At 31.5% G+C, this 27642-nt stretch overlaps 5 protein-coding genes across 5 annotated transcripts; all 5 read right to left on the bottom strand.

Moving 5' to 3' along the window:
• Positions 1-6225: 6225 nt before the first annotated feature.
• LOC102585910 (probable aquaporin NIP-type) lies at positions 6226-8852 on the bottom strand. Its single transcript, XM_006344263.1, has 5 exons — positions 8733-8852; positions 8431-8652; positions 7291-7488; positions 7138-7199; positions 6226-6442 (listed from the first exon to the last, which is right to left on the bottom strand). Exons 1-5 carry the CDS (start codon positions 8850-8852, stop codon positions 6226-6228), a joined length of 819 nt encoding a protein of 272 aa, XP_006344325.1.
• Positions 8853-14608: 5756 nt separating this feature from the next.
• Positions 14609-17906, bottom strand: LOC107060009 (putative late blight resistance protein homolog R1B-16). Its single transcript, XM_015307236.1, has 2 exons — positions 15683-17906; positions 14609-14796 (listed from the first exon to the last, which is right to left on the bottom strand). Exons 1-2 carry the CDS (start codon positions 17904-17906, stop codon positions 14609-14611), a joined length of 2412 nt encoding a protein of 803 aa, XP_015162722.1.
• A 261-nt stretch (positions 17907-18167) lies between these two features.
• On the bottom strand, positions 18168-21467 carry LOC107060023 (putative late blight resistance protein homolog R1A-10). The gene is made up of 2 exons (XM_015307302.1): positions 18876-21467; positions 18168-18236 (listed from the first exon to the last, which is right to left on the bottom strand). The coding sequence occupies exons 1-2, from the start codon at positions 21427-21429 to the stop codon at positions 18211-18213; spliced, it is 2580 nt and encodes an 859-aa protein (XP_015162788.1). The 5' UTR covers positions 21430-21467; the 3' UTR covers positions 18168-18210.
• A 2266-nt stretch (positions 21468-23733) lies between these two features.
• On the bottom strand, positions 23734-25101 carry LOC102586238 (putative late blight resistance protein homolog R1A-4). Its single transcript, XM_015307237.1, has one exon. It carries the CDS (start codon positions 25099-25101, stop codon positions 23734-23736), a length of 1368 nt encoding a protein of 455 aa, XP_015162723.1.
• A 145-nt stretch (positions 25102-25246) lies between these two features.
• On the bottom strand, positions 25247-26331 carry LOC107060010 (disease resistance protein RPP13-like). The gene is made up of 2 exons (XM_015307238.1): positions 25878-26331; positions 25247-25785 (listed from the first exon to the last, which is right to left on the bottom strand). The coding sequence occupies exons 1-2, from the start codon at positions 26329-26331 to the stop codon at positions 25247-25249; spliced, it is 993 nt and encodes a 330-aa protein (XP_015162724.1).
• Between the last annotated feature and the right edge of the window lie 1311 nt (positions 26332-27642).

Below are 27642 nucleotides of genomic sequence, written 5' to 3' on the forward strand. Positions count from 1 at the left end.
GATCTACAAGACTCGGTCTTTCTTTTTTCTTTCTCAGTTTTAAAAGAGAAAAATACCGTATTTTGAAACGAATTCAGAATTTAAATATTATAAATTGTGATGTGTGATTGCCTAACATTATATCTATGTTAGGTTGATTACGTTAAACAAGAGGACCCCTATTGATATCGACTTTCATGACATGTTGATAGGCAATAAACATTATTAATTATTTATTGCATATTGATATGGGATTTAATTAATGATTCGTAGAGACAGCTCATAATAAATTGAGCTTTAATTTATCGGTGCACTCATAGTAATTAAAATCCTGTGAGGTTATCTTATCCAAATGATTTGAAGTGTTGGCCCATGCATATTGTAATTAATTAAATTAAACTCACCCACGGATTAATGCTGGTAAACCCTAAAATAATTACTATATTATATGTACGTATTTAGTGAGTGAAAGCCACTAAATATAATAGTTATATTATATGTACGTATTTAGACGGTAACAATAACAATAAAATAATTAATGTAACTTTATAAGTGAGTTTTTGAAGAGAGGTCCAATTATGAAGTCCTTGAAGAAATAGCATGGATCGAAATGTAGCTGCTACATCAAAACTAGGTGTAAGGAACCAATCAGACTGACCTAGCGGATAAATTAGAAATACATAAACAAAATCAACAATTGAACCAGAGAATGTGATTGCATTATAAGGCCTCAATTGAACAGATCGAGCAAGCGTGTAGAATGTACGAACGTCTTATTCTTAATTTAAGAAGTAGAAATAATGTCTTAGATAAATCCTTGAGTACTTAAGGGGAAAAACATATCAAGAGACACAATTTATATGACTTACATTTTTTTAGTCAGTTACAAAAAGAATGACACATTTATATATTTAATGTAACAATTTAATTTTAAAATGTCTATTTTATTTTTTAATGAAATTATTTATAGCTTTCTCACACAAATATGAAATATCTATGACTTATTTTAGACACAAATTTTAAAAGCTTTTCTTTCTTTCTTAAATTTTGTATCAAATCAAACTGACTCATATAAATTAGGACGGAGGAAATAATATGCTTGACTCTTATATTGATCACGCCAAGGTTAACTTTTATTTAATTTGATTCACATATGAATTACTCTTATATATTTTGTAAGCTTAATTTTTGCAAACTCTAAAACTAAACACAACATCATATAATTTTGGTTGTTTTAAGTATCATCATTTTATTATATAGTTTTGCACAAACATCACATATTATTTTTGTGATCACACAAAAAAACAATAACAAAAGAAGACAAACAAATTGGAGTATTATTACATTAATTTTACATTCATAATTTTTCTTGAAAATAGTGCATGTGCTTGTTTCATTATTGCCGACATGTTGAATTTTAAGTGATTTTTTTAAATTAATAGTGGAAAAATGTGCACCACCAATTACTGGCCGTTCTCCGCCGTGATCGGGTCTTGCTTCTCCGACTCCGGCCACCGTCAAATTATTAATGAGCTTGTGATAATTGTTTAGTGACAATAATATAATTGTCATTTTATAATATTTAGCGGCAATAACAAATATGAGTATTTATAATCAATACTTTATATAAATGCTACTAAAGGCTTTAATAACTTTGAATGTACTGACATTAATTCAATTATTGTTAAACGTGTGTTGCGGCAATCTTATCTATGCCATTACATGTCTCTCTTTGTTGTAGTGTGAATTGGTAATCTGCTTAGGTTCATATGTCATATATTTACGTGATATTAGATTCATTTTTATTTTTATTTGGACTCCTGATCCACGCTTCAATTATATTTTGATTAGTTGTTGAAGGTATTAGAGTGGGTTAAAATTCTACGTTGATTAGGAAATGAACTTGTGATCCACTCTATTCATATATTATAAGAGAAATTAATTTTGGAAACAAAATAAACTAAAAGTGTTCCTCGTGAATAGTTTGGCCCATAGAATTATGTCTAGATTTTTTTTTAAAAAGCTCAATTATTAAAGTTCATTTCTCCATTTGTTTGTTAATGTCCCTAAGCTAAAAAGCAGAAAAAGTGAATATTGATAAACAAAAAGGGTCAATATAAATGGCTTATTCATTTTTTATGAATAAAAAATGAAACCCACGAGTGACATAATTAGAGGGTCTCTAATTTATGTTTTCTCGTTCTTCTTTTTTTTGTCTTTTTTTTGTTTCTTCCTTTTGGAAATGCAAAGGATATGGCAAAAGGATTATTAAAAATAAAGTTATCTTCTTGAATATGTTTATACTTATCCCTAACTAATTACATATATTTTGGAATATAATTTATAATGAGTGAAATTTTATTGGGGCGGAGCTACGACGAAAGCCAATTATCTTGTATAATAGGTCAATTTTTCTATTTACATACATAATATATATCGAATCTCTTAACCTCTTAATTTTTTTTCCATATATATAGACTTCTTTTAATACAATAATATTTTAGCCCCGCCATTAAGTTTATACATTGATGTTTCAATTAATTTAATGGTAACTAACAGAGTTTTCATTATTTTAGTACTTAATTATCTCTATTTCCTTTACTTTTCATTATTACTTTAACTTATTAGAATTTGGACTTCTATCTGTGTCCAGATATATATATATATATTTCGAATACATATACTCAAAATTAAGTGTAATTTTAGATACAATGTATATATCCAAGTGGATTCACATGTATCTGACTCTTGCTCGCCTCTGTCCTCTCTCGCTCGCCACTTTCTTTGTATAAATATTTCAGATACATGTATTTAGTGTGATTCGTATGTATTGGGGTACATAGACTATCTTGTTTGTCTTCATCCTTCTCTAGCACACCTCTCTCCCTATTTAATTGTACCTATGAGTAAAAATACATGTGTTTAAGTGTATCTAACTTGAAATCTGATAGGAAATTATTAATCAATGAGACAATATATAATTATTTCTAACTATAGAAAGAATTAGTAAATATGGTAGAATTATTTATATAATTAGATAATTTATTTTTTCCTTAATTTAAATTTATATTGTATAAGTCCATTTAAAAAAGAGCACTTCTATATAAAAACTCAGATCATTAATTTAAACTCAAAATATCTAATTAAGTAATAGTAAAATAAACTCTTGAAATGACCATAATTCCCAAGTATTGTTTTGTTGCAACATATTGGACCTTACATATACCATGCAAAAGGCATATAATAATCATCTTATATAGTATATATTCTCTGCATTGGAACTCTAACATTAAGAATTTGTATTGACCTACTGTCCAGTGTCCACCTACATTTAATTTGTTCTTCTGAACCAAAGATAAGTTTTTCAAATGACATGAAAAAATAAAGAGATAGTATTTAAAAAATAAAAAGATGTTTCAAGAAGGAGAAGGGAAACCTCTACAAAAATAAATAATAAATTATACTCTCTCCATTCATTTTATGTGACACTTTTCGAATTTCGCGATTCAATTAAGTTTATTTTTTACCATAAGTTTTTCATAGATCTTTTAAACATTTTGAATAATCAATTATTGTGACTTATAATACTTTCTACGTAGTTTACAATTATATACATTTTATTTCAAAAAAATTGACAATTCTATGTGTAAATTCTTGACTAAACTTAAATTATTTAACTTTTGGAAAATGAAAAATATCACATAAATTAATACAGAGAAAATACCATATAAGAAACTTAGGAAATTAGGCCAACACCCATGTGGCATTGTGACATAACTAGTATAGAGTCCAAGAAAACTCCTCCATATTTTTGGTGAAAGGACTACATTATTTTTTTTTATGGAAAAAATAATTAATAAAAAGAACCCAAAAATAAAATGCAAAGATTATAAAAATTAAATATAAGTGGACTTTTCATGTCGGTGCATGCAAATTGCATGGATGGAGACATGAGTGCTTGACTTGATTAATAGTTTTTTTTTTTATATTAATAACTAGGTAAATTACTCATGCTTCGTACGAAATTGAACTCTTTTATTAATCTTACATAAGATTATTCAGAAATATTTGTACTTTCGATATACACTCTACATTGTTAATAACATTTTATCTTAAGGCAAAACATTCCTTCGAAATCTTAAAGTGTTATATTAATAACATAAGCATAAATTAATGACTGTAAAAAAACATACCTGGATCTGTAACAATATAATGTAACAGAAAAGGAAAAATTGAGCCCACTGAATGCACAATGTCCCCTTAAGGAAACTATTCCCCTCTACATACCCGAGGTTTAAGGGAATAGATCCTCTCGAGATAGAACAATTCTATTCACAAGTGTATTGATACAAATACAATGGTGTAGTAAGTCACTCAACAGGAGCAAAGTACACAAATATTTATTTGTGCAGAAGAAGAAGAAGAAATTCAGAATTTTCATTGTTTTAAAATGAGAGGAAATCCCTCTATTTATAGACAACAAAGGGTAGTGTCAACAAATATTTATTGTGCTTTATCAGAAAGGTCACAACTCTTTGGAAAAGTTACAACCTTTCATAAAGGTCACAACTTTTCATAAAAGTCGCAACTCTTCATAAAAGTCACAACGTTTCATGAAAGGGAAAGACTTGTTTTGAAAATAAATAAATTTAAAAAGGAATCCTAATTTGTGGTGGCGCCACGTAGACAGGCCTAGGGTATATATATAATTTATTCTGATTGAGCACCTACATATCTAATAAAATATTTTATAAATTAGTGTTCTTAAAAATTAGATACTTTTGATTTTAATTGTGATTTTTTTTCATGTTAAGTTTTCATTGCGTAAATAAGTTAACTACTTAAAATATGTCATCTAATAATATGCATTAGCTTTAATAAGCACGGTAAAATCTCAAGCTTGTTTCACCGAGATTAATTTTTATAATTAAAAAATATATATTTTATATAATTAATTTAACTATTTAAGAGATATTTGAGAAGTAAATTTTAATAACTCAGCTAATTAACTATATGAACTTTCACTTTAGCAAAGATTCAATTGCCCAACCTTATAATTCCTAAAATTCTAAAAATTGAACAAAAATATCTAATAAAAACACTTTTATCGTCCCTATGAAAACTTTCTTTGTGAAGTCCTATATGAAAGATTAGATAGAATATTATAATGTTTAAATTAACGGTGAGAAGATATATATTGGAGGTCATGCATGTGAAAGTTACAAAAAATCATGTGACTCCATGTGTTTCACTTTTATTTATTTTATTAACAATAATTATTATTACCCAAACTTCGTGGCACATGATCATATTAAGGACAAAAGCTACAAAACTGTTTTACGTAATTATAATCTTTTTCTCTTTTTATGGCATGGGATTAAATGTATATTATATTCAGAGGCGGAGATAGGTGGGTTTATGAGTTTGAATGAATTAATCCAATAATTTTTTCATAGATTTTATATTTATACTAAAAAATCAAATAAATATATATGTATATTAATTTGTAAATTCTTAAAAAATTGATTAATGATTCAATGGTAAAGAAGTGACCGTTAAAATGCTTTTAACACTAAAATTATGAACTCGAACTCCAACTTAGCTCCACCTCTGATTATATCCTTTTTCTAATATAGTTCATGACTGAAAAAGAAAGTAAATATAAAAATTACTGACAGCGGCCTGAAAATTCTTTCAATGAACTCAAACATCCTGTGAGACTCATTAACTACATAGACCTTTTATTTAAAAAAAAAATAATGTCGAAAACATTTATATTGAAGTTCCATGTTACAATAAAAAGTGTCTTCTTGAAATTATATTTAAAATAAAATAAATTTGAGAGAGGTTAGCCGACTCAGAACCAAAATTGAAGTGAATGAATTTAAAAAAGAATGAAATAAATAACGAGAGTTATAACTATATTAAACATATCTTCCCCTCAATTCTTGAAATTCGAAAAATTAAAATACTATATAAAAGAAGAAAGTAAAATAAATGAATTAAGTAAAAAAGAAACTACACAAGAAGATCAATTCAATTTCAGTATCTTACATTTGAACAAAAAAAACTACAGGTTTCATACACCCAATAAATAAAATTAAAAGAAAATTGTTACTTCTATACTTAAATTTCCAATAATTCTATTTTTTTTTCTCTTAACAAGCCACTAGTGGCTTAATTTTATTTTAAGCCACAGGGCTCAGAGATTTTTTTTTAAAATTAATTAAGAAAAATGGAAATTAATTATTTTCTGGACATGCTCTTAAGAAATGTTGTAGTTTTAGTGAGAGTTAGTTCTTTAAGTGGTTTTTCTGTAAACCTAATTAGGTTATATGTGAAAGCACCACATATTGTACCTAATATAGGCCCAATTATGTAAACCCAAAGCCCTTTATAATGATGCATCACAATTGCTGGCCCAATACTTCTTGCTGGGTTCATTGATGCTCCTGATACTGGCCTGCAAAAAAGGAATTAAAGATGGGCCTTTAGAATTTGTAGCAAAGCCCAATTGTATTTGTATAGGTTAGGTTGAAGGTTCGAGTCATACTCGAGGAGAAATGAAAACACTATTGATCCGAGGTTGGGGTGGGGTGGAGAAAAGAAATATTTGTATTGACTTAACTCTTACTTTTTTTTTCTTTAGCCATTCGATATGTTGAAATTTACTGACTTGATTAATTCAGATTCGCATTATATATGACACTCCTTATTATTAAGGTGTAAGAGTATAGGATCTCATCTGTCCCACCACTCTCCCCGTAGATGGCTTACTCATATGTTATGCCATGGTACAACTTATACATGATATATAAATGTTTCATTCTGGTTAAAAATAGTTTTTTTTTTTAAAAGGCAATTGAGTGAGTATTCCGCATTTATTCCGAATAGGGGGAAGAATCGCATCCTAAGGAAGTGTGATGCAACTAGTCTATCTTAACACAAATATTAGCTAATTCCACAACTCAAACCCTTAAATTATAGATAACACAAAGACAATTTTACCGTTTCTCCAAAGTTGCCTATAATTGTACACAACTATAGTTGTACTTGAGAGTTGAGATATCTTTATCCCTCAAGCTATAAGTTGAAAATGTTTATAAACACGTATGGAAAGAAAAAGAAATTTTAGGAGAAATAAATAATAAAAATTACCCTGCAATCAAAACATTTAGGAGTATAGTCATTCCAATAGCAATTCCTGCTAGCTCTCCAATCTGTTCAAAAATTAAAATATATTTGTCAACCTCAAATTTATTTTAAAAAAATCATTATAAATATATCAAAAAGTAAGAAAAAATTACTCACTGATCTATTGTCAGTAGCAACACCAGAAATGACAAACATTAATAGGTAAGAAATGATGAATTCAAGAATCAAAGATTGAACATTTGATCCAACTGGTGTTGTTCCAAAAAATGCTTGTGTTTTCAAATCCAGCAACAAGTACAATGTTCCACTTCCAAGAATTGCCCCAACCAATTGTGCCATTATGTATAATGGCACCTAAAATAGACATAACAAACCAAATTTAGAGTCCATTTCAGCAAAAATAGCTTTTATCGGCAATAAATATGCACATTAACAAAGAGTGATAAAACTTTTATTGATATTAGTTAATTGACATTAGATTCAATGTCTCTATAGGCTTTAGGAACATTTACAAAGAGTGATAAATGCCTCTAAAAAACATATTTAACGGCAATTAAGTTTTTGTGTGCCGTTAATAATTGCTGCTAAAAATTATTTTTGATATAGTGTTTGGCTTAGCTGAATAAAAGTAGCTGACAAGCATCAAGTGTTGCAAACCACTTAAACGTGGTGTCGAAATTGTTTTATTAGTATAAATATATGCGTGCTTACATAGAAGTGTTGAAACTAATAAGAGGTTAATGTTACACTTTTTTTTAAGAAAAATATAACTGAAATGTCCTTGAAACTATTTATAAGAAAATAATATAATTTAAAAGTGACGAACAAGATGGATGTTTGTTGTCTCAAACCATTTTTTTAGTCTCGAGCCTGCTAAGGAAAGGGGAAAATAATAGAAAATTTATATTAAAAATTGTGTTTTAGGAAGAGTATTTCAAAGATTAGAAAATATATTATGGGTAATATTGTAAAAGAATCGTCAAATAAAAAATGCTTATAAGGTGTAAACAGTAAAATCGTAATGTAGAAATGACCAACTTATGACTTTTGACTGACAAGTCTTTTTATGTTTATCAAACGCATTAATAAGCCAAAGAAATGTTATAGGTTCACCAAACACCCTATTAATCTCAAGGAAACAAAACATAGACATTTCAACTATATCAACTATAAACTCTATGACATAATCTCAAAGTCAATTAGGATCGACCATATGAATCATTAATATCCATTTGACACGCGGCGATGAATTTTAAAAAGGGATTTAAAATATGAAAGAATAAATTAAATCAAAACCTGTTTGAAGGGAAAATGTCTAAAGATTGCAAAAGCAATAGTAACTGCAGGATTAAAATGTGCACCAGAAATATGTCCAACAGAATAAACCATGACCATAACAATTAAACCCCATGCCACACATATTCCTGGAAATGTTACTGAACCATAGGTTTTATCCACAGCTACTGCACCACATCCTACGAATATCAAAAAGTACGTTCCGATCACCTCTGCTATCACCTATAACAAAATCCAAAAAAATAAAATTTTAAAAAACGTCGTATATTCTTAAGATTTTTTTTTTTTGGGAATTTGCAAACCTTTTGAATGACAATGACAACTTCAGGTGAAGTACAGAGGCTTGAATCTTCTCCACTAGCATTATTGGTATAATTTGAACAATTTCCTTCTTCTATTTCTCTTATGTCTTTTGTTGACATTCTAATTTATTGTTTATTTTGAAAGTTTGTTAAGAAAAAAATTACACTAAAATTTTACTCTAATAGGATAGAAATAGGCCTAAATATATAGTATATGGTTAAGGATTTGATGGTTTAGCTATTTTTCAGAGTGGTCTATGGATAGTTTGTCTTATTGGTGAAATCTAGCCTCTCAACATAAATTGAAAGTTATATTTAGGACAAATAATTGTAATTTTATCTTAAACATTTTTGTTAAACCAAATTAATATAAATAAATTAAGTAATACTATACATTACAATAATTAATAGCTTAAATATTTTATTACTATATAAGAAGAGTGAATAAAATTCACTCTTCTTTTGACACATGGCACCAAATATATATATATATTACAAAAGGTAACATATATATTCAAAAATAATATAAGTAATACTATACTTAGTATGCTTTAAAATAGTAAAAACTACATAAAAAGTACTACATACTATATTACAATAATTAACAATTATTTGACACTTTCAATTCTATCAATGCCATATAAATTAGGATAAAAAAGGTAACATATATATTCAAAAATAATATAAGTAATACTATACTTAGTATGCTTTAAAATAGTAAAAACTACATAAAAAGTACTACATACTATATTACAATAATTAACAATTATTTGACACTTTCAATTCTATCAATGCCATATAAATTAGGATAAAAAAGGTAACATATATATTCAAAAATAATATAAGTAATACTATACATTACAATAATTAATAGCTTAAATATTTTATTACTATATAAGAAGAGTGAATAAAATTCACTCTTCTTTTGACACATGGCACCAAATATATATATATTACTATTTATATTTAACTACATACTATATTACAATAATTAACAATTATTTGACACTTTCAATTCTATCAATGCCATATAAATTAGGATTAAAAAGGTAACATATATATTCAAAAATAATATAAGTAATACTATACTTAGTATGCTTTAAAATAGTAAAAACTACATAAAAAGTACTACATACTATATTACAATAATTAACAATTATTTGACACTTTCAATTCTATCAATGCCATATAAATTAGGATTAAAAAGGTAACATATATATTCAAAAATAATATAAGTAATACTATACTTAGTATGCTTTAAAATAGTAAAAACTACATAAAAAGTACTACATACTATATTACAATAATTAACAATTATTTGACACTTTCAATTCTATCAATGCCATATAAATTAGGATTAAAAAGGTAACATATATATTCAAAAATAATATAAGTAATACTATACTTAGTATGCTTTAAAATAGTAAAAACTACATAAAAAGTACTACATACTATATTACAATAATTAACAATTATTTGACACTTTCAATTCTATCAATGCCATATAAATTAGGATTAAAAAGGTAACATATATATTCAAAAATAATATAAGTAATACTATACTTAGTATGCTTTAAAATAGTAAAAACTACATAAAAAGTACTACATACTATATTACAATAATTAACAATTATTTGACACTTTCAATTCTATCAATGCCATATAAATTAGGATTAAAAAGGTAACATATATATTCAAAAATAATATAAGTAATACTATACATTACAATAATTAATAGCTTAAATATTTAAAAGTTATATAAAAAATATAATTGACTCTCTAAATTCTATTGGTACCACATAAAATGGATTATATGATAAACGTATATTGTTTGAAATTGACGAAAAAGAAACTATAAATTACAATAATTAACAAAAAAAAATCGCTCGACTCGAACAAATCTATCAATTAATGCCACATAAATTGGGACATGGGAAATAACATATATTCTTTAAAAATTAAGTTCAAAATGTACTATAAAATACAATAATTAACAACTTAATATAGTAAAGAGACATATAAAAAATAGTTAATATTTGAAATTTTGCATGTGCCACATAAATTAGAACAAAGAGAGTAATAAATATTATTTTCAAAATTCTGTAAAAAAAGGTACTACAAATCACAATAGCTAACAATTTAAAATATTTTTACAATCATATAAAAATTTCAATAACTTCTCAAATTTCATAATATATGACATAAGAAGAGGGAATAACCAATATATTTATAAAAATAAATGACATATAAAATGAAATGGAGAGAGTATTAGTTTTTGAAAATGGAAAATGACAAAACACATATAAAAAAAAGTTGGTTTAACTCTCAAACATAAAAAGTAACATATGTTATTAAAAACTTTAATAAAAAGTACTATAATTTACAATAAATAATAACTTAAAATATCTACAAGAGAACAAAAAAAAGACTAATTTTTGTACTGCTTGTGTCACATATATTAGGATTGGGATGATTTTAAAATTTTAATTTTGGTTATACATTATAAAATAGCCGAAAAATTGAATGATATAATTTTTTTTAAAATAACCGAATGAATAGTCCTATCGATAACCCTAATGTTACTTCTACTCTGTTTATTTTTACTTAAATTTAGAAAGATATGCTTCATTTCTACCCTCAATCTTATCGCTACATTTATTTGTTATTTAAAATTGAAATTAAAAAGACAAATGACAAATAAGTTTCTATATTAGCTCACTTATGAGCAAAATATATTATAACAATCTTTACTAATTTTATAACAATACATAAACTATACTCCCTCCGTCCCATATTAGATGGGCACTTCCAACTTTACACGGTGATTAAGAAATCATTAATACATTGGAAGACTTCACCATTTTGCCCTTTCTTTATATCAATGCACATTGAAATGAGTTACAAAAAATACACATACAATATAGGAATGGTCATATTAATTGTAGGGGTAAAATGGAAAAGAATTAATTAATTCTATCCTAATTTAATAAGTGCTCAAATAATATGAAAAAAAAAAAATTAGTAAGATTCTCATCTAATATGGGACGGAGAGAATAACAATATAACTTTATTAATGTTGGGCCCGGGCAGCGCCCGGGCTTTCGTTACTAGTATATATAGATATCACAAAAAAGTTATTGTTGATTAGCTTCCTTCTTGTCCTAATTGCCTCTAAGTTACACTGATCTCTGTCTTCTTTGCAGAGTAAGTGATTCTTATAAGTATTTTTTACTTTCTTAAACTCTGTGTTAAGTCAAAATGAGACAGATAATGGAGACAATATCAAAATAATCATAACATTCTAAGGATCGATCGAGCTATAACAAGCTTGAATACAAATATGAATCATCCAACAATAAAGAAAAGACTTACATAGTATTCACATACGTATAATTCGAACTTCCATTAGTTGATCATTGCTCATTTCTTCATTGCTTTTGTTAATTGAAAAGACAATTTCAAGAAGCATTTGTTTCTCATTATATATCATATTGATAACGAATGGATGAATCATCATAAGTTTTTCTAGCAAGAGTAGTCTTACCGATATCTCTCATACCAACAACTGATATGAGGAAGTACTAATTGCTTCTGCACCTTTGCTTCCGCGCTTGTGAAACTTGATCAACATCAACTCTTTGTTGAGATAATACAATTCTTGATCTAATAGCCCTTTCTCGATTCTCTCTGCAATCTGCTAGAATAACTCTTCGTAGGCTTAAATCAAGTCTGTTTTCTACGTTGTACACTACACGTTCAGAGTTTTTATATCTTTTGTTTGCTTTGTAGTATCTTCAAGGAAAACTTACAGAAAAATTAGAGTACGTTATTAATTAGCAGATTCGACATGTTATTGTATACAACTTCCACAAACCAAACGTTGATTAGGTCGCTGGAGTTGCAGCAGTGTATACATGCATAAGAAGAAAGAGCAACATTCCTTGGATAATACTAAGGAATGAAAGAAACAGAAAACACCACATGAATTGGATAACTAAGAATTTGGTGGATTGACAAATGCACTAATTTCTCTTCAATAATACTTTAGGTTCACACTCACTATTAGTATTTTTTTTTCTTAAATAAACTTTATCAAGTAGTAATTGTCATTTTGAGGCAAATAAACAAAGCTGCATACTGTACTCATGGTAAAGACTCCGATTAGAGGATGTCATTGGTAGTATGTTTCTTAGCATATTTGGTGCGCTCTATCACCCTGAATCTAATAAGAAGCCTCACTATCTTTGTATGCAGAGGATGTCATTGGTAGTATGTTTCTTAGCATATTTGGTGCGCTCTATCACCCTGAATCTAATAAGAAGCCTCACTATCTTTGTATGCTTTCGCCATTCTCAGTCTCAAAAGTACTAAATGAGGTATTACACCTTAAGCAGCTTAAAATGCGAATTAGCCCTTTGTACTGTACCTGCCAAAATTATTAGACTTGAATCAATTAAGTCTTGTAGATACTCCTCTGCAACCACTTCTAAATCTTTATTGCTTCTTGCATTTACGAATAGCTCAGCAATCCATAGCCTAATCAACTTCGAAACAGAAATCTCCATAACTTCGGGAAAACCTCCAAATCACATCTCTGAAGCTCTTTACCAAAACCTTCAAAATTTCAGTATCTATGATTTCCTTAGTAGTATCCTCAAGAAAAACTTGCAGATCGCAAAGACTTTGATGAGCAGATTCAACAAACCAAACGTTGCTTTAATGTATGCATAAGGGAAGAATGAGCAGCATAAGCCATTTTCTCCGAGCTTAGATTTCTGTACTAATTCTGTTTTCGCGAGACAAAATTTGAGTGATTCAAATTAGTGGTACCATTTGCATTTACAAACTTGATAGAGTAGTTGACATTAGAATTGAAAAGAGAGAAATTTTCATTTTCAGGCTAATGACATTTCATTATTTTACATAATAACAGGTCTAATTAATTGGAGAAAGTTATAAGTAGTATTTATTTTTAAACCAGGTCCCTGCAAAGAACCAACCTAGATCAACAACAGGCTGATGATCTGCTTCAACTATTATATCTTTAGAGTTTGAGGATTGAGCTTTTTGAGAGATTGCATTGCGATTGAATGATGGATTTCAATTCTATTATCAATTTTTGGAGGACATTTTGGTATTCAATCTTCAACTGTGGGACTTCTCACCAAATTGAAGGACATTTTGGTATTTAATTTTCAACTATGTGATGAATGGATGGATAGACAGACAGACAACAGACAAACAGATAGATAGTTAGATAAATCTATCTATATATCTATATAGATAGATAGTTAGTTAGACAGACAAATAGACAGATAGACAGATAGATAGATAGATAGACAGAGAGATAGATAGACAAACAAATAGATAGATATACAAATAGACAAATAAATAGATAGAGAGACAAATAGAAAAATAGATAGATAGATAAGAGTTCACAAACCTTTATTAGCACGCGAAAACAAGAAATGAAAAAAAACCAGAAAACATTACATGAATTTATTAACCAACCCTACATAAAAAATGATCATTAGCGGCAATTAATTAACGGCAATAGCTTAATTGCTGCTAAATATGTATTTTTAGCAGCAATAAGCACTCTTTGCATATGCCCTTAAAGCATATAGCAACATTGGTTCCAATGACACCTAATTAATGCCGGTAAAGACTTTAGCACTCTTTATTAATATCTATATTTATTGCCGCTAAAAAATGTGTTGTTGTAGTGCAAATATCGTAAAGAAGGTACAATTTTAATTTGAAGCTCACAATTTCCCCAGCTTTGTTGATCTTGTAGTATATTCCTTGCACTATCGTCGACTGTAGGACTACAATATTTGGACTAATTTTAGTGTCATTATTTCTCCAACACCTTGTTAAATATCCTCTAGTTCTTCGAGATGCTGAAGGACTAGTTGCTCAAGCATCGGGAAACTATCACTAGCTGCTTCCCACATTTCCAGATCATCTGCCCTCTTAATTCGTAGATATTTTAGTTTTTGAAACACAACATCTTCATTTAGATCCCAATCTGTTCCCGTGAATGCAAGATCTGCTTTGAGCACTTCAAGATTGGTGTAAATTTGCAAGCACATCCATTTCTTCCCAAGGCAATGAAGTATAAGCTAATCTCAAATGCTTTAGATTAGGCGCGCAAAAAGCACTAGAGAGATTGCATAGACTGTTGTCTTCTGTTGCTGTTATACTTAGCTTTTCAAGCCTCTGTAGGAACGAGACAATCAAGAAAATCAGACCACTCATTATGTTTATTAGCAGCTCTAATCTTCAGCTTATCTATATTGGGTGTTCTCAATAGGATTTCTGCCCAAAAAGGCGAGGAATCGAGAGAGAGTGTTTGCAAGTTATTCAGGTTGTTCTCCAATACTTGGGGGATTAAGCATATCTATTTGTTCAATATCGACATGTTTTAACTCCTCCCCTGCTTTCAGCTACAACTAATTCTTCTTAAATAACTTCCCCATTGAAAGAATTCTATATCAATTAACTTATTTTCATTACATTGCAAGTGTGTGTATATACATTCAGAGCACTAAATTGGAGGTGTAATGCTTGTTTAAATTCAGGGACTGTTTAGCTACGAATCAGGTTGATTTAAAGTTAAAATTTTATTTCGACATGCATATTATTTAGATCTCAAAAGTTTCACTTTTTCTTATAAACATAAAAGCTCCACAATATGTAAGAACTATCAAAACTTCATACTCTTATACAAACTCTCCAAATGAGAAAATCATAGTTCATAACAAGGTATCGAAATATCCTAAGACAACACAGTAATAAATCACATATCTCCAGACTCCATGTTCCATTTATAAATAAATGGTTGAGATAATATGCTATTACAAATTTCCAATGTTTCACTCCAAAGAGAACTTATGATCTTCTTTTTCAAGAATCAGATAATAATCAAAGATGGAATTTTAACATACCTATAATTCGAATTTGAAGCTCATAATTTCCCAAGCTTTCTTGCTCTTCTTGAATCTTCGTTGCACTAGTGATTGTTGTAGAGCTACAGTTTTCTATTTGAATTAATTTTAGAGTGGCTATTTCTCCAATACTCTCAGGAATCTCATCCAGCTCATTGATATCAATCAGGATTAGTTGCTCAAGCACGAGAAAATTATCACTAGATGCTTCCCAACTTTCAAGATCTTCGAGCTCAAATCGTAGATACTTTAGTTTTTGAAACACAACATGTTCATTTAGTATCCATTTTGTTCCATTGAATGCACCTTCTGTTTTGAGCACCTCAAGATTTGGTAAATTAGCCAGCACAACCATATCTTCCCATGCCAAATTAGTCCAATCTAACCTTAATTTTTTTAGATTAGGCGCGCAAAAAGCACTTGGGAGAATGAGAGGACCATTTTCTGCTATTGCTCTTATGCTTAGCTTTTCAAGCCTCTGTAGAAGAATGAGACAATCAAGAAGAGATGACCATTCGTTATGTAGATTAACAGCTCTAATCTTTAGCTTATCTACATTGGGTGTTCTCTTTAGGATTTCTGCCAAGAAAGACGAGGAATCGAGAGAGAGTGTTTGCAAGTTATTCAGGTACAAAGATTCAGGTTGTTCTCCAATACTATTATGACTTTCTGCCTCAACAGGATTAGCCATAACTATAGCCCGTCCAATTTCAAGATGTCTTACATTTGACATTGTCCAGATCTCTAGAGGGAGGTAGATCCAGCCTGCTAACGTATCGAGAATTATGGTCTGTAGATTCCACAATCTGGCTACTGAAGGAGCTTCCTTAATGTTTGCAGCAACATATATCAAATGTACAAGCTGAGGTATAACACGAGAGAAATCGTAATCAATAGAATAAACATCTAAAACCTTAAGCAGCTTGAAACATGAAGTAATAGGACACATTACACGAACTTCATTAGGATTTCTCATAACAACAAAGCTGCGAGTTGTATTTGTAATACCACTCCCGTGTTCCGGAAGATAAACATGCCTCATGTCAATATTAAGAAGAAGCATCACTCGTCGTTGGTAATTTATGTCTTCTTTGGAGTTGTGGACATTATAATTTATGACCTGCAAACAATTCTCAATTTGAGCTTCTCTTATGCATAGGTGTCGAAGAAGATCATGAATCTTGCAAGTTTTCATGCTTCCATTAGCCTTTCGTGTACCAACCAAAATTAGACTTCTATCAATTAAGTCCTGTAGATACTCCTTTGCCACCACTTCTAAACTTTTATCGCTTCTTGAGTTTACAAATTGCTCAGCTATCCATAGCCTAATCAACTTTGAAATAACAATTTCCATATCTTCAGGAAAACCTCCAACATAGAGAAAACAGCTCTTCAAATAATGGGGCAAATAACTGTAGCTCAAAGAAAGTATTACTTGACATTGTTCAGACACTGTACCAAAGAATGAGTTCAAATTTCCCTCTACTTTCTTCCAGTTGTCATGCGTTGGATCCATTTTTCCAAGAATTCCAGCAACGACAACGATTGAGAGAGGTAATCCTTGACATTTCCGTACAATATGCTTCCCTATTTCTTCTAGTTGAGGAGGACAAGGATCTTTTATCAATAGTCTTTCGGTAAATAGTTTCCAGCTATCATCTAAACTTAGGAAAGACACATCACGAGGAGGAAAATCACGACAACTAGCATAATCAGCAACATCTTTGAGACGAGTGGTTAGTATAATTCGGCTTTTGTTGTTATCATTTTGAAATATTCTTCGCATTTGGTCCCAAGCCTCAGTGTTCCAAAGATCATCTATGACAATTAGAAATCTCCTACCCTTGAGACCTCTATACACAATCACCATTAATTCATCATTGCTCATTTCTTGATTGTTGATTCCAGTAATTGAAGAGGCAACTTCAAGAAGCATTTGTCTCTTATTATATTGTTCAGATATGGTGACCCATGCATGTTTATCATATCGATCACGAATAATTGAGTTATCAAAAACTTTTCTAGCAAGAGTTGTCTTACCTATACCGCCCATACCAACAAGTGATATGACTATTAGCTCTTTTGTTTGGGCATTGAGGCAGTTTAGTATGGCTTCGTAGTCATCCTTCATCCCAACAAAAGTCGTTTCCTCGGTTGATATTGAGGAGGAAGTTTTTGCTAATTCTGTTGATTTGCTTCCACGCTTGTTAAGCTCGATCACCATCACCTCTTTCCTGAGAGAAGCAAATTCTATTTCAACTTGTTGCAATTCTTCATTGAAGAATTTACAAGCCTTTTCTCGGTCGTCTTCAATATCTGCTAGAATGATGCTTCTTAAGCTTGAATCAACTCTATCTTCTGCTTTGTAGACCACATCTCTGATCTTTTTTTCTAAAACGTTGAGATTTTCAATATCATTGGCTTCATTTGTGGTATCCTCAAGAAAAACTTGAAGATCACATAGACTTTGATAGGAAGATTCAACATGTTGTTGTTGTATACAACTTGCACAACTATTCAAAGGTGAATTAGCCTGCAAGAGATGCTGCAGTGTCTGCATAAGTGAAGAAAGAGCAGCATAAGCCATTTTATCGGAGCTTAGATTTCTGTCCTAATTCTGTTTTCGCGAGACAAAATTTAAGTGATTGAAATTAGTGGTACCATTTACATTAACAAACTTGATGGAGTAGTTGACATTTGAATTAAAAAGAGAGAAATTGTCATTTTCAGGAGTAGTTGACTTTTGAATTAATAAGTTGGAGTAAGAACATAATGTAGTTATTAAGAATTAAGCTGAGTAGTGCAGGGGGGAAGCTATTACTTTTGAACTTTATCATGTAGTAGTTGACATTTGAATTCATAAAGAAAGAAATTGTCATATTCAGCCAAATGAATAGTTTATATCAACAGGGTGGCTAATCCAATATCAAATGAAGAATTAACTGAGGATTCTCCTATTCTACAATGACTTGACCTTCCTTATTTTGGAGGACGTTTTCGTTTAACTTTCAACTATGGGACTTCTCATCTTTAGAGTAGTATAGATAGATAAGTAGACAAATAAGAGTTCACAAACCTTTATTAGCAGGGGAAAACAAGAAAAAAGAAAACATCATATGAATTTATTAACTAAGAATTGGAAATAATCAAAGATCGTATTGTAATGAAGGTACAATTTCAATTTGAAGCTCACAATTTCCCCAGCCTTGCTGCTCTTGTAGAATATTCCTTGCACTTGTGTCGACTGCAGGATTGCAATTTTCCACTTGGACTAATTTTAATGTCATTATTTCTCCAACACTTTGTGGAATCTCCTCTAGTTCTTCGAGATGCTGAAGGACTAGTTTCTCAAGCATTGGAAAATTATCACTAGTTGCTTCCCATCTTTCCAGATCATCTGCGCTCCAAATTCGTAGATATTTTAGTTTTTGAAACACAACATCTTCATTTAGCGTCCAATCTGTTCCATTGAATGCACTATCTGCTTTGAGCACCTCAAGATTGGGTAAATTAGCAAGCACATCCATTTCTTCCCAAGGCAATGAAGTATAAGCTAATCTCAAATGTTTTAGATTAGGCGCACAAAAAGCACTAGACAGAATGCGCGGACTGTTGTCTTCTGTTGCTGTTATACTTAGCTTTTCCAGCCTCTGTAGATTAATGAGACAATCAACAAAATCAGACCACTCATTATGTGTATTAGCAGCTCTAATCTTTAGCTTTTCTACATTGGGTGTTCTCTCTAGGATTTCTGCCAAAAAAGGCGAGGAATCAAGAGCAAGTGTTTGCAAGTTATTCAGGTACAAAAATTCAGGCTGTTGATCTCCAATACTAAGGGGATTAGGCATATCCATTTGTTCAATATCGAGGTGTTTTATCTGTGACATTGTCCAAATCTCCGCGGGGAGCTGCACATTTCTCCTTGAATAGACAATTATGGTTTGTAGATTGAACAATTTGGCTAGTGAAGAAGGATTCTCAATTCTTGCATCAATATACCTCAAATGTACAAGTTGAGGTATTATATGTGAGAAATCGTAGCCAATTTCACGTGCATCCAACACCTTAAGTAGCTTGAAATCTGAAATACTATCAGGCCAGTGATTTATTTCAGGTACTAGATAAGATTTACCAGCTCCCATAAAGATCAAGCTGCGGGTTGTAATCTTACCACTCATTTGACTTGGATGATTGCAAAAATAATCCTCAATGAGAAAAGGAATCATCACACGCCTACGATCATTTATGTCATCTGAGTAAGCGGGAACAAGATCACTGTAAGGAAAATGCACAACATTTTCACTTTGAGCTTCTCTTATGCACAACTGCCTAAGAAGATCATGGATTTTGCAAGTTTTGAATCTTCCATTAGGCTTTCGTGTTTTACCCAAAATTAGACTCCTATCCATCAACTCTTGCACATACTCCTCTGCCACAACTTCTAACCTTTTATCGCTTGTTGCCTTTATGAATTGCTCAGCTATCCATGAGCTCATCATCTTCGATACACGAATCTCCATATCTTCAGGAAAACCTCCAATATAGAGAAAGCACGCCTTCAAGTATGGGGGCAAGTAATCGTAGCTCAAAGAAAGAATTGCTTGACACTGTTCTAAAACCGAACCATGAAATGAGTTCAAATTTTCCTCAATTTTCTTCCAATTATCATATGTCACACCTATCTTGCCAAGAAGTCCAGCAATGACAATAATCGAGAGAGGTAATCCTTGACATTGTTGTATGATATGCTTACCTATTTTTCGTAGTTGTGGAGGACAACGATCTTTTTTGAATAGTCTTTTGGTAAATAGTTTCCAACTATCTTTAAAACTTAGAAAAGACACATCATGAGGAGGAAAATCAGGGGAGCTTGCATAATCAGCAACATGTTTGAGACGAGTGGTTAGTATAATTCGGCTTTTATTGTTATTATTTTGAAATATTCTTCGCATTTGGTCCCAAGCATCAGTACTCCAAAGATCATCTATGACAATTAGAAATCTCCTACCCTTGAGACTCCTATACACAATAACCATCAATTCATCATTGCTCATTTCTTGATTGTTGACTCCACTAATTGAAGAAGCAACTTCAAGAAGCATTTGTCTCTTATTATATTGTTCAGATATGGTGACCCATGCATGTTTCTCAAATCGATCACGAATAGTTGAGTTACCAAAAACTTTTCTAGCAAGAGTTGTCTTACCTATACCGCCCATACCAACAAGTGATATGACTATTAGCTCTTTTGCTTGGGCATTGAGGCAATTCAGTATGGCTTTGTAGTCTTTTTTCATACCAACATAAGTCGTTTCCTCGATTGATGAGAAAGAAGTTGTTGCTGCTAACTCCGTTGATTTGCTTCCACGCTTGTTGCACTCGATCACCATCACCTCTTTCCTGAGAGAATCAAATTCTGTTTCAACTTGTTGTAATTCTTCATTGAAGAATTTACAAGCTTTTTCTCGGTCGTCTTCATTATCTGCTAGAAGTATGCTTGTTAAGCATGAATCAACTCTATCTTCTGCTTTGTAGACTACATCTTTGATCTTTTTCTCTAAAATCTTGAGATTTTCAATATCATTGGCTTCATTTGTGGTATCCTCTAGAAAAACCTGAAGAGAACATAGACTTTGATAAGAAGATTCAACATGTTGTTGTATAGAACTTTCACAAATCAAAGGTGATTTAGCTTGCAGGAGTTGCTGCAGAGTTTGCATAAGTGAGGAAATACAAGCATAGGCCATTTTCTCTCTCTAGGTTTTGTTAGTCAAAAGTATATGAAAGCATGAATAATGAAGCACATAAATAAAATCAATTACTACTTGCTACTTTTCTTATAAAATCATTTTTTCATCACCAAACAAAACAGGTTGTGGTGTAGTGGAGGGAGTTGCTCTTACCTTGTAAAAAAATTCTTGATAGGGAGCGTTTCCCCACGAATGGGACCCTATGCAGCGCGAATTAGGAATAGTTGGACTTCATTGCGAGTACCAGAGACACAGACACTGGGTGGGAAGTAAAAAATGAAAACTCATCTAGGGTGTTTTTTGTATGAAGGAAAATATTTTTTCTAGAAAAACTTTATTGAAAAAACAACTAGTTTCTTACCTATTTTCTAGTTTCAGTAAGTAAACAAGAAAATAGTGTTTCTATAATATTGGTATGTAATTTAGAAAAAACACTATAGAGGTTGGATGGGGTGGGGACGGGATGGGAGGGGAGTGAGATTCGGGTGGTGAGGGCATTGGATGGTAAGGAGAAGACAATTTGTTATTACTACTTTCATTGAGAAAGAAAAATTTCTCTAAACATTTCGACCAGTTGAAAAGGAAAAAATTTAATAACACTTGGAAAATATTTTTCTGCTTACCAAACACACTCAAATGTAATGTTGCTTTCTTTAATAAATAAAGTTGGTGGATTGACAACTGGTTTGTTGACAAATGCACTAATTTCTCTTCAATAAACCTTTAGGTTCACACTCACACTCACAATGTTCTGAATAGTCTAAAGCACACAAACTTTGACTGATTCAAATTAATGGTACCATTTATGTGGTGTAGTAACGTATTATTAGCATTTTTTTTCTTAGATAAACTTTATTAAGTAGTAGTTGACATTTGAATTAATAAAGAAAGTAATTGTCATTTTGTGGCTAATAAACAAAGCTGCATACTGTACTCATGGTAAAGACCCCGATTTTTTCAAAGATAAGAGATGTCATTGCTAGTATGTTGTGTAAAGGCAGTACAGTTTAGTTTTGGTCGAGTCAAGGGACCTGACCTGGTCGGTCTTGTGGTATTGGGACTGATGATAGGGGGAATGAACGAAACCAAGGGTCGAAAGTTGAAGAGGCTGAATATTAGTTTGTCATCATCAAAAAGGGGGGAATTGTTATTTTAACCTATGTCTGAAGTTGATTAAACAAACTTTGAACCTGATCCCTGACGAAAGTGTGAATTCCCTACTGGAAAACTAAAGCTGTCTAAAAGCCTGCAAAACCTGCTATGGTTGATGCCCGGCTCCCATGGTACATCAGGCCCTCAACCAATGAAATCGCTTTGTATGTTTGCACTCATCATCCTATAATATGTCCACTCTCCACTACTATCACAAACAAGTTTTTGCAACATAGATTTCTCACATAAAGCAAAAGCATCTCTCAGCGAAATGTTGCTCCAGAACGGGCGAAGGACCTGATAGAGTTATCGTTGTTCTTAGTTGTTGCTAGGGTTTATATTTCAATGGTTAATATTCTTGTATGATCTATTCCCAAGTAATAAAGAAAGTAGATCAGTTTTCATATTAGAACACAACAACGATTAGCTAGAGTTAGCTATGTTGGGTTCTTGAAGTCTAGATTGACTAGAGTTAGTTGGTTTAGTGGACAATAGATTATTGCTAAGTAGTTACTGGTAGTAGAGTGGCTACAGTAAGGGGGAAGGGATTAAAGAGTTTTAATTCCTAGATTACAAGAGTTTGTAATCTGTTCCCCCGAATGCATCTTTTGCTTTGAGCAGCTCGAGATTAGGCAGGAAGGGAGGGCAAGTGTTTTCAAGTTATTGAGAAACAAAGATTGTTGTTCTCGACTTTCTGCTTCAAGAGGATTAGACATATGTATTGACAATCCAATATCAACATGTCTCTGCTTAGATTTCAGTCATAATTCTGTTGTTCTATTGTATGCATAAGGGAAGAAAGAGAAGCATAAGTCATTTTCTCTGAGCTTAGATTTCAGTCATAATTCTGTTATCACGAGACAAAATTTGAGTATTTATTTTTTAACCAGGTCCTGGAAAAGAACCAACCTAGCTCAACAACAGGCTGATAATCTGCTTCAAATATTGCATCTTTAGAATTTGAGGATTGAGCTTCTTGAGAGATTGCATTGTGATTGAATGATGGATTTCAATTCTATTATCAATTTTTGGAGGATGTTTTGGCATTAAACTTTCAACTATGGGACTTCTTACCTTTAGAATAGTATAGATAGATAGATAAGAGTTCACAAATAGGTGAAAACAAGAAATGAAAGAAAACAGAAAACATTACATGTATTGTAAAGATGGTACAATTATAATTTGAAGCTCATAATTTCCCCAGCTTTGTTGATCTTCTAGAATATTCCTTGCACTATCATCGACTGTAGGACTGCAATATTTCACTTGGACTAATTTTAGTGTCATTATTTCTCCAAAACTTTGTGGAATATCCTCTAGTTCTTCGAGATGCTGAAGGACTAGTTGCTCAAGCATCGGGAAACTATCACTAGCTGCTTCCCACATTTCCAGATCATCTGCCCTCTTAATTCGTAGATATTTTAGTTTTTGAAACACAACATCTTCATTTAGATCCCAATCTGTTCCCGTGAATGCATGATCTGCTTTGAGCACCTCAAGATTGGGTAAATTAGCCAGCACAGCCATATCTTCCCAAGGCAATGAAGTTTCAGCTAATCTCAAATGCTTTAGATTAGGCGCGCAAAAAGCACTAGACAGAATGCGCGGACTGTTGTCTTCTGTTGCTGTTATACTTAGCTTTTCCAGCCTCTGTAGATTAATGAGACAATCAACAAAATCAGACCACTCATTATGTGTATTAGCAGCTCTAATCTTCAGCTTATCTACATTGGGTGTTCTCTTTAGGATTTCTGCCAAAAAAGGCGAGGAATCGAGAGCAAGTGTTTGCAAGTTATTCAGAAACAAAGGTTGTTGCTCTTCAATACTAAGAGGATTAGGCATATCCATTTGTTCAATAATCACATGTTTTATCTCTGACATTGTCCAAATCTCCACCGGGAGCTGCACAATATTTATCCTTGAATAAATAATTATGGTCTGTAGATTGCACAACTTGGCTAGTGAAGAAGGATCCTGAATTCTTGCATCAACATACCTCAAATGAACAAGTTGAGGTATAATATGAGAGAAATCGTAGCCAATTTCACGTGCATCCAACACCTTAAGTAGCTTGAAATCTGAAATACTATCAGGCCAGTGATTTATTTCAGGTACTAGATAAGATCTACCAGCTCCCATAAAGATCAAGCTGCGGGTTGTAATCTTACCACTCATTTGACTTGGATGATCGCAAAAATAATCCTCAATCAGAAAAGGAATCATCACACGCCTACGATCATTTATGTCATCTGAGTAAGTAGAAACATGATCACTGTAAGGGAAATGCACAACATTTTGAATTTGAGCTTCTCTTATGCACAACTGCCTAAGAAGATCATGAATTTTGCAAGTTTTGAATCTTCCATTAGGCTTTCGAGTTTTACCCAAAATTAGACTCCTATCCATTAACTCTTGCACATACTCCTCTGCCACAACTTCTAACCTTTTATCGCTTGTTGCCTTTATGAATTGCTCAGCTATCCATGAGCTCATCATCTTCGATACACGAATCTCCATATCTTCAGGAAAACCTCCAATATAGAGAAAGCACGCCTTCAAGTATGGGGGCAAGTAATTGTAGCTCAAAGAAAGAATTGCTTGACATTGTTCTAAAACCGAACCATGAAATGACTTCAAATTTTCCTCAATTTTCTTCCAATTATCATGTCACACCTATCTTGCCAAGAAGTCCAGCAATGACAATAATCGAGAGAGGTAATCCTTGACATTGTTGTATGATATGCTTCCCTATTTTTCGTAGTTGTGGAGGACAACGATCTTTTTTGAATAGCCTTTTGGTAAATAGTTTCCAACTATCTTTAAAACTTAGAAAAGACACATCATGAGGAGGAAATTCAGGGGAACTTGCATAATCAGCAACATGTTTGAGACGAGTGGTTAATATAATTCGGCTTTTATTGTTATCATTTTGAAATATTCTTCGCATTTGGTCCCAAGCATCGGTACTCCAAAGATCATCTATGACGATTAGAAATCTCCTACCCTTGAGACTCCTATACACAATAACCATCAATTCATCATTGCTCATTTCTTGATTGTTGACTCCACTAATCGAAGAAGCAACTTCAAGAAGCATTTGTCTCTTATTATATTGTTCAGATATGGTGACCCATGCATGTTTCTCAAATCGATCACGAATGGTTGAATTATCAAAAACTTTTCTAGCAAGAGTTGTCTTACCTATACCGCCCATACCAACAAGTGATATGACTATTAGCTCTTTTGTTTGGGCATTGAGGCAATTCAGTATGGCTTTGTAGTCTTTTTCATACCAACATAAGTCGTTTCCTCGATTGATGAGAAAGAAGTTGTTGCTGCTGCTAACTCCGTTGATTTGCTTCCACGCTTGTTGAACTCGATCACCATCACCTCTTTCCTGAGAGAATCAAATTCTGTTTCAACTTGTTGTAATTCTTCATTGAAGAATTTACAAGCTTTTCCTCGGTCGTCTTCATTATCAGCTAGAATCATGTTTGTTAAGCATGAATCAACTCTATCTTCTGCTTTGTAGACTACATCTTTGATCTTTTTTTCTAAAATCTTGAGATTTTCAATATCATTGGCTTCATTTGTGGTATCCTCAAGAAAAACTTGAAGAGCACATAGACTTTGATAAGAAGATTCAACATGTTTTTGTTGTATGGGACTTTCACAAATCAAAGATGATTTAGATTGCAAGAGTTGCTGCAGTGTCTGCATAAGTGAGGAAATACAAGCATAAGCCATTTTTTCTCTCTAGAGTTTTGTGTTTCCTTGCTTTCTTTTTCTTGTAACCACTTGGTTTTGTTAGTCAGAAGTATATGAAAGAATGAATGATGAAGCACATGAATAAAATCAATTACTACTTTTCTTATAAAATCATTTTTTCATGAACAAACAAAACAGGTTGTGATGTAGTGGAGGGAGCTGCTATTACCTTAATTAGAGGTTTCAGGTTTTAATCTGAGGTGTGGAAAAATCCTTGATTGAGAGTGTTTCCTCCGAATGGGATTCTATGCGGCGCGAATTTGGAATAATTGGACTTCATTGCGAGTACCAAACACTGGGTGGGAAGTAAAAAATGAAAACTCATCTAGGGTGTTTTTGGTACGAAGAAAAATATTTTTCTAGAAAAACTTTATTGAAAAATAAGTGAGTTTCTTACCTAGTTTCTGTAAGTAAGCAAGAAAATATTGTCTCTATAATCTTTATATGTAATTTAGAAATTAAGACACTATAGAGGTTGGATGGGGTGGGAGGGGAGGGGAGTGAGATTCGGGTGGCGCGGGCATTGAATAGTGAGGAGAAGACAATGAACTTGAAAAATCACTTATAAAACTTGGTTTTTACTACTTTCATTAAGACAACTATTTTCCTCTTGTATTAGAGAAAATGTTCTCTAAAACATTTCAACCAGTTGAATATGAATTTTTTTTTAAAAACACTTAGAAAATATTTTCCTTCCTATCGAACACACCAAAATGTAATGTTGCTTTCTTTAATAATAAACAAAGTTGGTGGATTGACAACTGGTTTGTTGGCAAATGCATTAATTTCTCTTCAATAAAACTTTTAGGTTCACACTCACAATGTTCTGAATACTCTAAACCACACAAACTTTGACTGATTCAAATTAATGGTACCATTTGTGTGGTGTAGTGCACATATTATTTTTTATTAAATGAACTTTATCAAGTTGTAGTTGACATTTGAATTTATGATAAAAAACTGATAATAAAATTAAGAAATCAATTCATTAAGAACCTAATCACCTCCTATTTATTCAATAAAACACCTAAAGTAGTTGAATCTTCAATCATAACAATACTAAACAAAATCTAAATGAAAAGATGACATAATATTCATTATTTATACTGAGGCCTAAACAATTACTCCCTCCATTTTAATTTATTTGTTTACTTTCCTTTTTAGTTAGCTTCAAAGAATATTTCTTTCCTTTTTAAGTCAACTCTCTAATTCTAACTTCCACCTGGCATGTTTTAAATCAGAAGATAAAAGGACATTTTAGTATATTCAACATATTTTTATTTTAAGACT

The sequence above is a fragment of the Solanum tuberosum genome, unplaced genomic scaffold (genome assembly GCF_000226075.1).
Source record: "Solanum tuberosum cultivar DM 1-3 516 R44 unplaced genomic scaffold, SolTub_3.0 scf00051, whole genome shotgun sequence".
Lineage (NCBI taxonomy): Eukaryota > Viridiplantae > Streptophyta > Magnoliopsida > Solanales > Solanaceae > Solanum > Solanum tuberosum.